Raw genomic sequence first — 12,894 nt, forward strand, 5'->3', positions numbered from 1 at the left:
ATTTAGAGCTTAGGGCAGGATCAACAGATCATGCTAGAAATTCTTTACAAAAATGCCAAGCTTAATTATGATTATATTCGTGAAGATGAGCTTTGGAGTTCTTAAGGATTTCTGGACTTGTCGATACTGAAATAATGTTTATGTATACAATGAAATGTGAATCAATAACCCTGCTTAAATGACTACATTTGTTTAACAAAGATTTTATTTCCCACAAAGTAACTATGTTTTTTAATCATGCCTTAATTTAGCTAACATAATCTTAAGAGTCATTATATTATATAATCTCCTTTCTAATTGTGCTATTTTATATACTTTAAAAAGTTTGTTTTTCTAATGTCTGGTTCATTTATTTAGGTATTAGGGAACTTTCAATAGAGTAGAAATCATATTAAATCATATTTAAGAAACCACATGTGCCTTATTTGCTTTCTTAACCTTCTGTTTAAAAAAGTTAAACACCGATCACAAAAAAGTAATAGAGGAAAATGTACAAAGAAGACATTATCTGCTCCCCTTTCCAACTCCCCTTCTTTCTGTTTCAGTAGATAACTTTATTAAGCTTGTACTTCATATATTTTAGATGAAAGATACTGCATTTTAACCTCTAAATAGGAAACTTGTTTTGAACATCCCTGATACCTATGGTTTAAGATTAAATTTAATATTAAGTATTTAATCAACACATTGCAGAGAGCAAATTCCCAAGGCTGTTATGAAGCCAGAGATTGGTATTTATACATGCAAACCTATTGAACTAAGTAAAATTAAAAGTTACTCCTACCTTTCCTTTCTTCCTCCCTCACCTTCAGGAAACTTAATAATATTCTTCAGCGAAATTATCTTTTCCCCCATAAATTCCCCCTTCCCTTCTCAGCCCATCAGAATACTATCCATCCTTGAAAGTGCAACCAAAATACTACCTTTTTGATGAGGCATTGTCTAACTTTTCCAAAAGGAGAGATTTTTCTCTCCTTTAAAGCTGTAAGACTAAAAAAAAAAAAAAAAAAAAAAAAAAAAGCTGTAAGACTATCATTTTTTTCATACCCCTTCTTTGTAGCACAGTAATTTATGCAGTCCCTGCCTTGGTTATGAAGTTTGTATCTTATTCATCTCTCAGTAGAAATATCAACTAGTAGTTTGAGAGTTTGGGGTCTGGAGACAAAAAGATCTGAGTTTGAATCTTTACCAATTTTGTGATGTTGGGTAGCTTTATTCAGCCACTCTTATCATCACGTTTCTCTTTAGAAACACAGGCTCACTTCACTGAAAAGTGTAAATAAAGCACTTAGTACAGGAAGCACTTAAATTCTATTAACCATTGTTTTGTGTATGTCCCCTTTGTTTATAGCTTTGCATATAACATACATAGTTAAATTCTATTAGGTGAAAGAATAATATTTTGTTCTTGTTTTCTGCAAACATTATTATTATACTTTTATTCCAAAAATAACTTGTTTCTCTTATTCTACTATTCCTTCTGTCTTGTTATTGAGTTAACACTATTAATTGGGCTTTCACATGGTCTACAAAAGTGTATTAGAATCTTGGGATATCAGAAATATTAATTGTTGTCTTACTCTCAGAATATTTTGTTACTACAATTTGGTCTGTTTCACTGAAATAACTCACCAGGACATGTAAAAGCATCACTATTACCTAAAAGATTATTTTCTCTTGTATCATTAAGTGGGGTAGGAGCATTTTTTATACAAACAGTTTTGATACTACACCAGTATTTTTAGATCTATTATTATCAGTTGAATTAAATGAGTTAGTCAAAGAATAAAATATATGCTTAAAATTTAATCATTATAAAACAATAACAATCTGAGTGCACCATGAAGTCTTCAAAAAATAATGAAAATAAAATAATCTATTCTAAGCACAGTGATCACAGTTTTTCAGTGCATTTTAAAATATTAAGTCATTTATCTGAAAACTACTAAAGAACTTATTGCTATATTCTTTAATAGCATTTTTTCTTACGTATACGTTGTTCCATAATCATAGTGTACGTGGAATTTAAATCTGCTTCTTCACCTATCACAATAAAAATCACACAGATTTCCCCAAATTCATTTCTTTATTAATCTAGTCTTAGGATATACTAGACTAATAGGTCTTCAGAATTGGGATGGCTTCTGAAAATCCTTCTGAACCTCTATCTCAGTACTATTATAATATAAACATCTTCAAATCTTTTAAAATTTACAACTAACCCAAGCCAAAATAACAACAATAAAAGAACTCTTCCTTCAAGCCTGTGTCACCCCTAGCTGTCCTCGTGTCTCTCTACTTGTCTTTACCACCAGTATCATTAAAGGCTTTATCTTACTCCCTTTCTTCCTGCCTCTTAATTACCAAAGCAGTGAACACTTATTCATCTTAATTGAACTCCCTCTGACATTTAACACTGCTGACAATCTCCTTGAATCTAAAACCTCCCTACTCTTTCTTGAAAGCACCTTCCTTGAATGTCCTTTTGCCTCTGAGTTCTGAAGTTCCATGGATTCTGGTGTTAGTTTGCTTTTCCTCTAAATTCATTCAGATCCCGGGATGCAGCCTTTTCTTTATGGCTCACTAGCAGTCCCATGACTATAAGCATGCCTAGCTGCTTAGTGGACTTTTCCGCATGATATCCCACAGGCATAGAAAATTCTTCATGTAAAAAAATAAGTTCATCGGGGCACCTGGGTGGCTCAGTGGGTTAAAGCCTCTGCCTTCGGCTCAGGTCATGATCCCAGGGTTCTGGGATCGAGCCCCGCATCGGGCTCTCTGCTCTGCGGGCGCCTGCTTCCTCCTCTCTCTCTCTCTCTCTCTCTGCCTACTTGTGATCTCTGTCTGTCAAATAAATAAAATCTTTAAAAAAAAATAAATAAGTTCATCAACATACTCAAAGCCACTCTTCTTCCTATCTTCCCTACGTTTCCCTTTCTTTTATTCCCCACTCCCCGCTGGTTTCCAAGTTCTAGAACCTTTACTTTTGGTTTCTTCCTCCATCACCTTAGTTCAAACACTTACCATCCCCTGTTTGACATTCTATAATTACATTCTCTACGGTTTTTTTGCCTCTAGGAACCCAGGGCTGTAATCCATTCCCTAATGGGTTTATCAAATCTGTTCACCTTTTCTTTTCTTAAAATTCTCCAATGGCTCTCTAGTGCCTACATGATAAAGTCTTAGTTTCCTAGAAAGGCACATGAACTATTGGTTCTCCTAAGTATAGCAATCTGGTTGACCCACTTGTGCATTCACTAAGCAGTTCTCTCTGCCTGGGATCTTTTTTCACCATTTTTATTACTTTTGGGATTTTTTAAAAACTCAGATCAAGGATAACCTATTCCATGAAGTCTACCTTGACATATTCTCTTACCACTACTTTAAAATGTTATTATTGCCTTACTTTTGCCATTCCAGATCATTGCAAACTTGTGTTATGCTACAGATTATACATTAGTGTTGTGCCTGTTTTCATGTCTGTCTCTGTCCTGACCACAAATCCCATGAGAAGAACCTTATCCCCAAGACCTAATGTAGTACCTTGTATATCCATAAGTATAATTGTTAGTGTTATCTTTAATGAGCACATAAACTGAGCAGAGTAGACCTTGAATACTGCTTACAGAAGTAAAGGAAGCATGAAAGGACAATCTCAGGTTATAGGAAATCCTGCACACTTTTTGGCAGAAAATTGTATATTTAGTAAAAATGAGTTTTGGGCCACCTGGGCGTCTCCGTTGATTAAGCGTCTGCCTTCGGCTCAGGTCATGATCCCAGGGTCCTGGGACAGAGCCCTGTGTGGGGCTCCCTGCTCAGTGGGGAGTCTGCTTCATCTTCTCCCTCTGCCCCACCTGCCCCCCACTCATGCACGTGGTCTTTCTCTCTCAAATAAAAATCTTAAAAAAAATAAAGTTTTAAACGTATGCTCTTTAATTATGACTTTAATTCATAAAATAATAACCGCATGGCAATGATGATTGCCAAGAATATAGAAAATGCATTAAAATGAAATTTTAAGAAGAAAAATAACAAATTCCAACTTAATTTCTTCCAGTGAAAATCTGTTTTTAGGAACTCTTGATTTGTAAATAACTTTAACAATCGGTAGTTTGTACTTGGACACATAAATGCTTTATATTTGGAGAAACGGGAAACACTAAAATCCAGTAAAGTGACAACATTGTCTAGGAACAATGAAGGAAAGGAAACCCAGACTTCATACAAGTCATACTAATGGATTCCCATATTTTTAGCAGTGGCATAAGAAGAGTAATGTACTTGTCTTCCCTCTAATTTCAGCCACTTTATGAGAATCTAAGCTATATTTAAGTAACTATTTGAGAAAAAAAATTTGACAAAAATGTTCCATGGGACTAATGTGTTATTTATACTGTTAAGTCATAAAGGCATATTAAGAGAAGAGTTCCTGAATGTATTCAATCTTATTAACACATTTGATCACATTTCACAATTTCTTAGGTGCCCCTTTCGAAAAAATTAACATCTCTGAAATTGGTACGTATGTCACAATCAATGGCTATCTTAAATTATCGGCAATGTTTTGCTTTCTTAGAGACACAAAATAATGATGCCTCTTAAAATCAATGTTGTCTTAATTTGATGAATAAAGTAGAAATTAGAGTTGAGACATAATGGGCTCAATATCTGATTAAAAACTTTGGAAAAAAAGGTAAATTTCCATATATGACATAAAATAAGTTGTTGATATGGATTTGACAGTTTGAATGCCAACCCCCCCTTTCTATATAAACACAATCATTAGCATTATTTTTCCTCTGGTAGTAATTAAGCATATGGACAATAATATTTCTACTTAATGGTATACTTTATTTGACTTAGCATACCATGTGTTCAAGTTAGAAATTTTTTGAAGTTTTTTGAATAATCCCAGTCAAGTTTACTTTAACCGCTTTCACAAAACAATTTTAAAATAACCTGGGGTGCTATCAAAATAGCCTGAAAGAAGAGATTCAATTGCAATGCAAATTCTTAAAAATATCTGCAGACTTCACCGATCATAGACATTTGTCAAATTTTCCAGCCAAATTACTGAAAAGCATTTTACCAGTTTATCTGAAAATACGTGGCTATACACACACCATTGATGCTACCAGTTTTCTTACCCTAGTAATGGAGATTAATGATGCATGGGCTGGCCTGTTTTTCAGTAAGTAAGAAAAAATTGAAATTCAATGGATATCCCTGCTCTAGTGAATTCCTCACTGTAGCAGTACTCTTATCACCAGATTCCAGTACACATATCTATTCTACTCCAATCCAAGGAAAGCTACATTTATCAACATATTATTTTCAGCTCAGCAAAGAGTTTCATATGGGTAACTTGCATCGATTTCTTAATCTCTGTGTTCAAATAAAAATATTTATATGGCTAGGATTTGTTTTTCACAAAATAAAGGTGTCATAACATATGGTATTTGGGTTGGAGATTACACATCAAATAATTATATTTGATTAGAAGTATTAAATGCATATTTTCCAAAAATACTTCCCTAATATGCTGCTAAACTATATAATATTTTATGTTGTGAATTCCTATGATTAAAAGATGACCTCCCAGTTCAAATTAGAGAGAGGAAACATTACCACCTATTAATATCTTAATATTGATTATTTTGCAGGAAGGTCATATTAACAAACTTGGGCTTTAGAAATTAATGACATCAGTTATCAAGAACATAAAATTTATTCTAGACCAAACCATGAAGGAAACAAGGCACTGGGCTTATGTTACAGTAGGAAAAAAAAAGTGTGTTTACCATACTTCAAGAAACTATCGCAACCCTTGAACTATGAAGCAATAGTTTTCTGACCCCAAATCTCAAATATTTTATGAACAAGTCTCATTCAATCTACTTTTCTATCCTTCATCTTCTTCAACTGACTTTCTAAGGCTTAAAAACAAAGCTATTCCCCCACAAGAACAACAAGAAGTTCACATCTAGTGACATCCCCTTTCATACACATCTAAGAAAAACATTTTTTTCCCTATCATAACAGATAAACAACAAAAGAAACTCTCATCCTGAGGGACCTCCCTCCAGCTCAAACGTGCACAAATAAAACCTCTCCCATACCAGTTCCCAGAACATATCACAACCCCTCACCCCCATAATATTCTCAGAAATGTTTTTTTCTGTTTGAAATATTCTTTCCACCAACCTGCCTTATCCTATTGCCTTTAATTTACTAATTTCAGTCCTTAAGAAGTCTTGACTTTATTCAGAACAAGTCAGGGCTCCCCATTATGTGTTTTCACATATTATTTGCTTATTTGAATGACTATATAGTAAACATCTGTCTTTTCTGTCATAAAGTACATTCTATGAGGGTTTCAACACTGTACCTCTCATGCCCGGTAACATACTAAGGATTTAATAAATATTTGTTAATTGAATCAATTTGTGCTTTTTCCAAATCAGAGCGCATTCTTATCTGCCTCTAGCCACTTTAATATCCTAGTATGCATTCTCTACCAAGGTACCCAGTTAACCAAAAGTATTGTTTATATTAAAATGACTCTGTAGCTTTATTTTTATTAAGATAAATGTTTCTCCTATATATGTTACATCATATATGCAATTTGTTACAGCACCTGCCTGAAAACCCTGGCATTGCCCTGATGTAGTGAGTCACAGATTTGTGTTTGTTCAGTGACAGCTGCATACTTGCCATAAATGTCAGTATGGCTAGGCGATCATGACAGTTTTTCAACTGACTCGGATTTCTAGGACTTCCTTTACTCAAACAGCTCTTCCCCATGTAGCTGATGTTTCTTTATATAAACTTACCTTGCCAGAATCAACTAACCATCATTCTTCTCTCTTAGGGCTAGCTGTTCTGCTGCTAGTTTTTATCCCCTCGGGTGATTTTAACATACCTTAAGAATATTCAAGCATAGTTTACCGATACTTATATATCTTCTCATTTTTAGTATGTTTTGTGAAAACTTGCTGTGATATTCATGCCCTGTACAATGAAAATGCAGTTATGGGGGCGCCTGGCTCAGTTGTTTAAAGCCTCTGCCTTTGGCTCTGGTCATGATCCCAGGGTCCTGGGATCGAGCCCCATATTGGGCTCTCTGCTCAGCAGGGAGCCTGCTTCCCCCTCTCTCTCTGCCTGCCTCTCTGCCTACTTGTGATCTCTGCCTGTCAAATAAATAAATAAAATCTTTAAAAAAAAAAAAAAAGAAAAGAAAAGAAAATGCAGTTATTGGGGTGCCTGGGTGGCTCAGTGGATTAAGCCGCTGCCTTCGGCTCAGGTCATGATCTCAGGGTCCTGGAATCAAGCCCCACATCGGGCTCTCTGCTCTGCAGGGAGACTGCTTCCTCCTCTCTCTCTGCCTGCCTCTCTGCCTACTTGTGATCTCTCTCTCTCTGTCAAATAAATAAATAAAATCTTTAAAAAAAAAAAAAAGAAAATGCAGTTATTATTTTTTTTTTCTGGACATTCATGAACATTATAGCCATGACTGTTACTTGTGAGAATTATCCCTGATTCTTCAGTGTGACATTATTTTATTTATTTCATAATCACAGCCACATGATGTTAGGAGGAGCCATAACAGTATAATTCCATAGCAAGTCATTTGCTTCTTTGTTTGGGCCCTGAAGTCACATCCGCTGGAATAGAGCTGGTGCTTACATGTGGAGAAAATAGCGGCACTTAAAAAGGCTGAGTATGACGCCAGGGCAAAGGGCCAGTAGTTCAGGAGAGCTGAACTGCAAGGTGCATGGGAAAGAAAGGTGGGAAATAGCTAGAAAGGAAGACTGGATTCATGGTATATATGGCCTTGCATGACATACTGCAGACTTTGACTTGCTGATCATGAGAATATTTGAGGCACATACTACAAGATCAGAACTGCATTTGGAAAATGTTGTGTCAGCTTATTATACAATAGTGATAGAAACATGTTCATTGCTGGACTTGGGCATATGGTCAAACTGTGCAAAGTTCGTTGTTAACTTCAACATTAGGGCCCACTTAATTCCAGTTGTCCAGCAAGAGGGCTGTAGCTGGAGTATAGGAAGAAAGCTCGTACAGATCAAATGTTCGTCCTCCCTTGGATATTTGTAAGCCATGTTGGGGTATATTTGAAATTGAAAGATAAAATCAAAGATGAGATTACATATAAAAATAATTTTTTATTAATCACCTAGCGCCTGGAGTTTAGTATTGTGGTGAAATCAGTTCCTCCTTAACTCATTCCTCTTTAGTCTTTACTTTATTGACTCTTACTGAAAAAAAAAGATTTGTTCATTTTCCTGTGTATATATAAGAGGAACATTCTGAACTGATGCTCGTTTTTTACATTTCAATTTCTTCCCTTGGAATGACACAATCATTCTGAACATTAATAATTATTTCTAACAACTTATAAGTGGGGTGAAGATCTTACTTCCTCCAGGACACACACCAATCCACATAAAATAATCCTCTTAGTTTTTAATGGACTAGTGTATACAACTGTTAAAGAATAAAGAAAAAAGTGCCCTCGCATACCAGTTTATCTAGGATAGTCTCAATCTGCATCCATTAATTTAATTATTATTAATGCCTTCTGTCATAATAAAGTATTTTGATCAGAAAGAGAAATTATGTATTTATAATTTTAATCCCATGGGCAATGGCAGATGTAAATGCCAGTGTTAATCCCAGGTCTGAAACACACTGGTTGATTTTAGCAAGAAAGCTCACTTTAGAGTCTTCATCAATAAAATTAGGGAAAGTAAGTTTTACCTTGCAGAGCTGTTGTGAGGGAAAAATACAGAATTGGCTTCATGGGTGTGAAGTCCATGTAGTCACACAGGGCTCCATGCGAAAATGGGTCCCATGCTTGATTCAATGCTTTATTGGTCTCTTGAAATGCTCAGTACATTTTCAACAAGGGACAGTGTGCTTTCATTTTGCTCTGAGCAAATACAATGGTCATGATTAAATGAAAAAGGTACTAACAATCCAAATTTTCTCCCTTAATTCTTCCATTCTAGTTTGAGTCCTGATTTTATTTCACCAACCAGAAACACATTTATAGGCATTTAAACCAACTGATAAAATATAATAGAAGCAGGTTATTTTTCATATAAAAGCAAATTTCCATTAAATTATACAATAGAGACCCGATAATATTTATGGTAGAAGACACCATCTATTTAAATGTTGAGAATTTAACAATAAATTCCTAGTGTATTTTCATGAGTAATGATGTAACTTGTTGCTTTGTTTTTTGGGGGGAGCATTTTTGTTTTGTTTTGTTCAGTTTATACAAGCTGCTAAAATGATTTTAATACTATAAATGATTCTCCAAAATAATGAAAAATCTCCTGGCATTTTTACATACATAAATGTCTTTCTACATCTAGGTAGTCACACTGGGGACAATGTAGGTATCCTGAAACTCTTTTTCTGTATGTGGCACATAGTACTACCATGAGCATTAACACTTAAACATTCATAATGATAGCTTTAATTTTCGAGCTCTTATTGTACTCCAGCACCACGCTAAATGCTCTGCGTGTATTTTCTACATATATTATCAATTCACACATACAAATAAAGCTTCCTTCTGAGGAGGGTGTTATTATTTTCAAGGCAATAATGACAATATTGAGGCTTAGAGAAAATAAATAACTTGCCAAACCCATATAGGTAGAATATAGAGCTTAATTTTGAAAACTAAATCCCCTAATTTTGAAAACTAAATCTCTGCATCTTATTAAAGCCTGGGTTCCAAATCAGTGTATCCGTGTTTTGCAAGCTGGCATCCAAGGATGTATTCTCAGAACTCCCTGATTCTCTAACAGTTAAAACTGTGCGTATTCTCTAATAAATAATCTGACTAAAAAAATACATGTGTATTCTGCATCATCCGTGTGGTCTGTTACATTTGTCCTTATACCCCAGAAGTATACCTACATTCTAATAAGCTAGTAAGAAGGCAATGAGACAGATTTAAAATAGAAATTATTCGTTTGCACTAAGTGAAGGATACGTGGTATCATACTCTACCATGGAGATGAAAGTTTAGAGAGGGGTAAAATAAGGGAGAATGGAATCATTGCACAACATAGCATATTTAAAGGCATAACAGGGTACCTGGGTGGCTCAGTGGGTTAAGCCTCTGCCTTCCGCTCAGGTCATGATCCCAGGGTCCTGGGATCGAGCCCCACATCGGGCTCTCTGCACAGCAGGGAGCCTGCTTCCCCACCTTCTCTCTGCCTGCCTCTCTGCCTACTTGTGATCTCTCTCTCTCTCTCTCTGTGTCAAATCAATCAATCAATCAATCAATTAATCTTTAAAAAAATAAATAAAGGCATAACAAACTCCAAAAGCCTATATGCCAGCAGCTGGCTCCTCATCCACATTGCCAAGAGCAATTTAATTTCAGGAAAATGAAATCTTATGCCACATTAGATACATGTTGCTATTTTAAATGTTACTCTTGGTGTAGTTGTATTCTTATATTTTGTAAACATGTTTTGGTATTATAATTGTGTAAGGCTATAAGTATAAGAACTTATTTTATGTTCAAACATGCTTAAAAGTCACATAAAAATGAAAACTTAAATCGATATTGGGAGTTTTTAGGGTTTTTGTTTGTTTTGTTTTTTGCTTTCCTTTTACTTTAAAAGGAACTCAGAGGAGCTCAGTTGTGTGGCAGTTCATGTGACTGGTTGATTGTTAGCAACACATCATTGGTTTTTATTACTATTTCACACTACATTGTCATTATACTGTTTCATTTCGATCATTTTCATTTTCTCATTAGGCTTTCTTCTTTTGCGTTATTTTTGTAAATGTTTAAGCATTAAACATTGTACTTAAAAGTTAAAACAATTCATTATATTTTACCTCGTTATATACTTCCTATGATTATTCTCATGAATCATTATTTTAAAAATCTTTTCTGGAGCATAATGACTTGCTTTATTTTCTTGATAAGTAAAGCCTTTGAAAAAATAACTCTCCCTGGCCTATGGTATGGTAAAATGAGACAAGTTATTAGATCTGATAGAAAACTGAATTCATTGAATTTCTGAGACATAAGGAATATGCTTGGGAACTTATAAGGACTTGTTTGATTTTGTAATATTGCTACATGCTTTTTAAAGTATTAAATTAAAATTTAATTTTTTAAAAAAAGGAGAAATTCCCCTTGGCAGGGAGCCTGCTTCCTCCTCTCTCTCTCTCTCTCTGCCTGCCTCTCTCCCTACTTGTGATCTCTATCTGTCAAATAAAAATAAATAAAATCTTAAAAAAAAAAAAAGGAGACATTCCCAATTTATGTAGTTAGACGTGTCCTCAAATTTTGTAAAGTTAATCCAGGAGAGTTAGCAGTACAATTTACTAATTATGAGACTGACTCAATTTGTTTCATTTTTTAAAATGGGAAAGGTGATCCATCTTCCAAAAGTGTCCAGTTTGTTACAATTATTGGTTAATGGCTTATACCCATTATGTCAGTTTTGAAAGACAATATAGTATTTATTTCCATTTTTGTTCCTGAAGTTCTTGGGTCAGGGGAATGCTGACTATTGGGAGGAAAAGGGGTTAAATTCAAAAAAAGGTAAAAATAAAAAGATCAGATAAGAATCATTCTAAAATAAAATTGATCTCTCTACCTTTTTAAATATACTCTAATAGAAATAAATTGTAAATTTAAAGGTAATCAATTAACCAGAAATATACAAACTTAAAACATGTCCTGAAAATCTTTTGTTCTCATCCTTTTTCATGCTACCTTTTCATCCTGGAGCAGGAGTGAAACACTAAAACTATTTTATATTTCCACTTGCATACAAATGTCCTGTCCATGGATAGATGTTCCTTCTTCCCATATATTATTTGAGAGGGAATGAATCATCTACAGTACACAGCCATTTTGTATATTATTTTCCTGTTAGGTTCTAATTAAAATAAAATGCATTAACACTTCCATACATTACATTACTTGAAAATGATAATGCTTTCTATTAAACTGTGCTTCAATATTCTGTTTTACCTGCAGCTGAATGTGGTGCATCTGCAACAAATAATGAAGGAATTTTGCTTTCTCCAAATTATCCACTCAACTATGAAAACAACCATGAATGCATTTATAGTATTCAGGTTCAAGCAGGAAAGGGAATCAATATTTCAGCCAGAACATTTCATTTAGCACAAGGAGACGTTCTTAAGGTAGGTGAACTCAGAAACTCTTGTATTTTGATAATTTTTAGTCAATAAGTATATATTAATACATATATATGCATATATATGTGTGATCAACCATAAGTTGATTCTGCCATTCATAGATTTCAATTATACATTATTTCTTATTTTTCTATTATCATTTTCATTGAGATAAATGTTTTGTTGCCAATGCTTATTTATAATACAGATATTTTTATGATACATAAATGTTAATGTTTCAATAACACCAAATCATATATATGAAACATAATTAACATATGAATGGTTATTTCTTTAAGAAATATAGTGATGGTTTATTTTTGTTTTGATATCTTTTAGGTTACTTGGTTATCTCTGTTGATACATGGATATTTTTTGCATTTATGATTACAAAAAATTTTTATTTTATAAATGCATAAAACTAATGACTTCCTATCTTTAAGTTACATAAGTAAAATATATTTTATTAATAGTAAACATTTAGTGGGCTGCCTGGGTGGCACAGTTGGTTAAACATCTGACTCTTGGTTTGGGGTCAGGTGGTGACCCAGCCCTACATCTGGCACGTAGTCTGCTCAGCACGTAGTCTGCTTGGGATTCTTTCTCCCTCTCCATCTGCCTACACCCACTCATGCTCCCTCTTTCTAAAATAAGTAAATAAATAAATCTTTAAAAATA

The 12,894-nt window shown here is 34.2% G+C and overlaps 1 protein-coding gene across 2 annotated transcripts in view; it reads left to right on the forward strand.

The window, feature by feature from the left end:
* CSMD3 (CUB and Sushi multiple domains 3) overlaps positions 1–12,894 on the forward strand; it is a 1,273,428-nt gene that overhangs the window by 915,939 nt on the left and 344,595 nt on the right. For both annotated transcript variants that reach the window (XM_046025880.1, XM_046025873.1), the window contains one exon: positions 12,053–12,222. In XM_046025880.1, the coding sequence (XP_045881836.1) occupies positions 12,053–12,222 (170 nt within the window). The remainder of the gene's footprint in view (positions 1–12,052; positions 12,223–12,894) is intronic.

The sequence above is a fragment of the Meles meles genome, chromosome 1 (assembly GCF_922984935.1).
Source record: "Meles meles chromosome 1, mMelMel3.1 paternal haplotype, whole genome shotgun sequence".
NCBI classification, from domain to species: Eukaryota; Metazoa; Chordata; class Mammalia; order Carnivora; family Mustelidae; genus Meles; species Meles meles.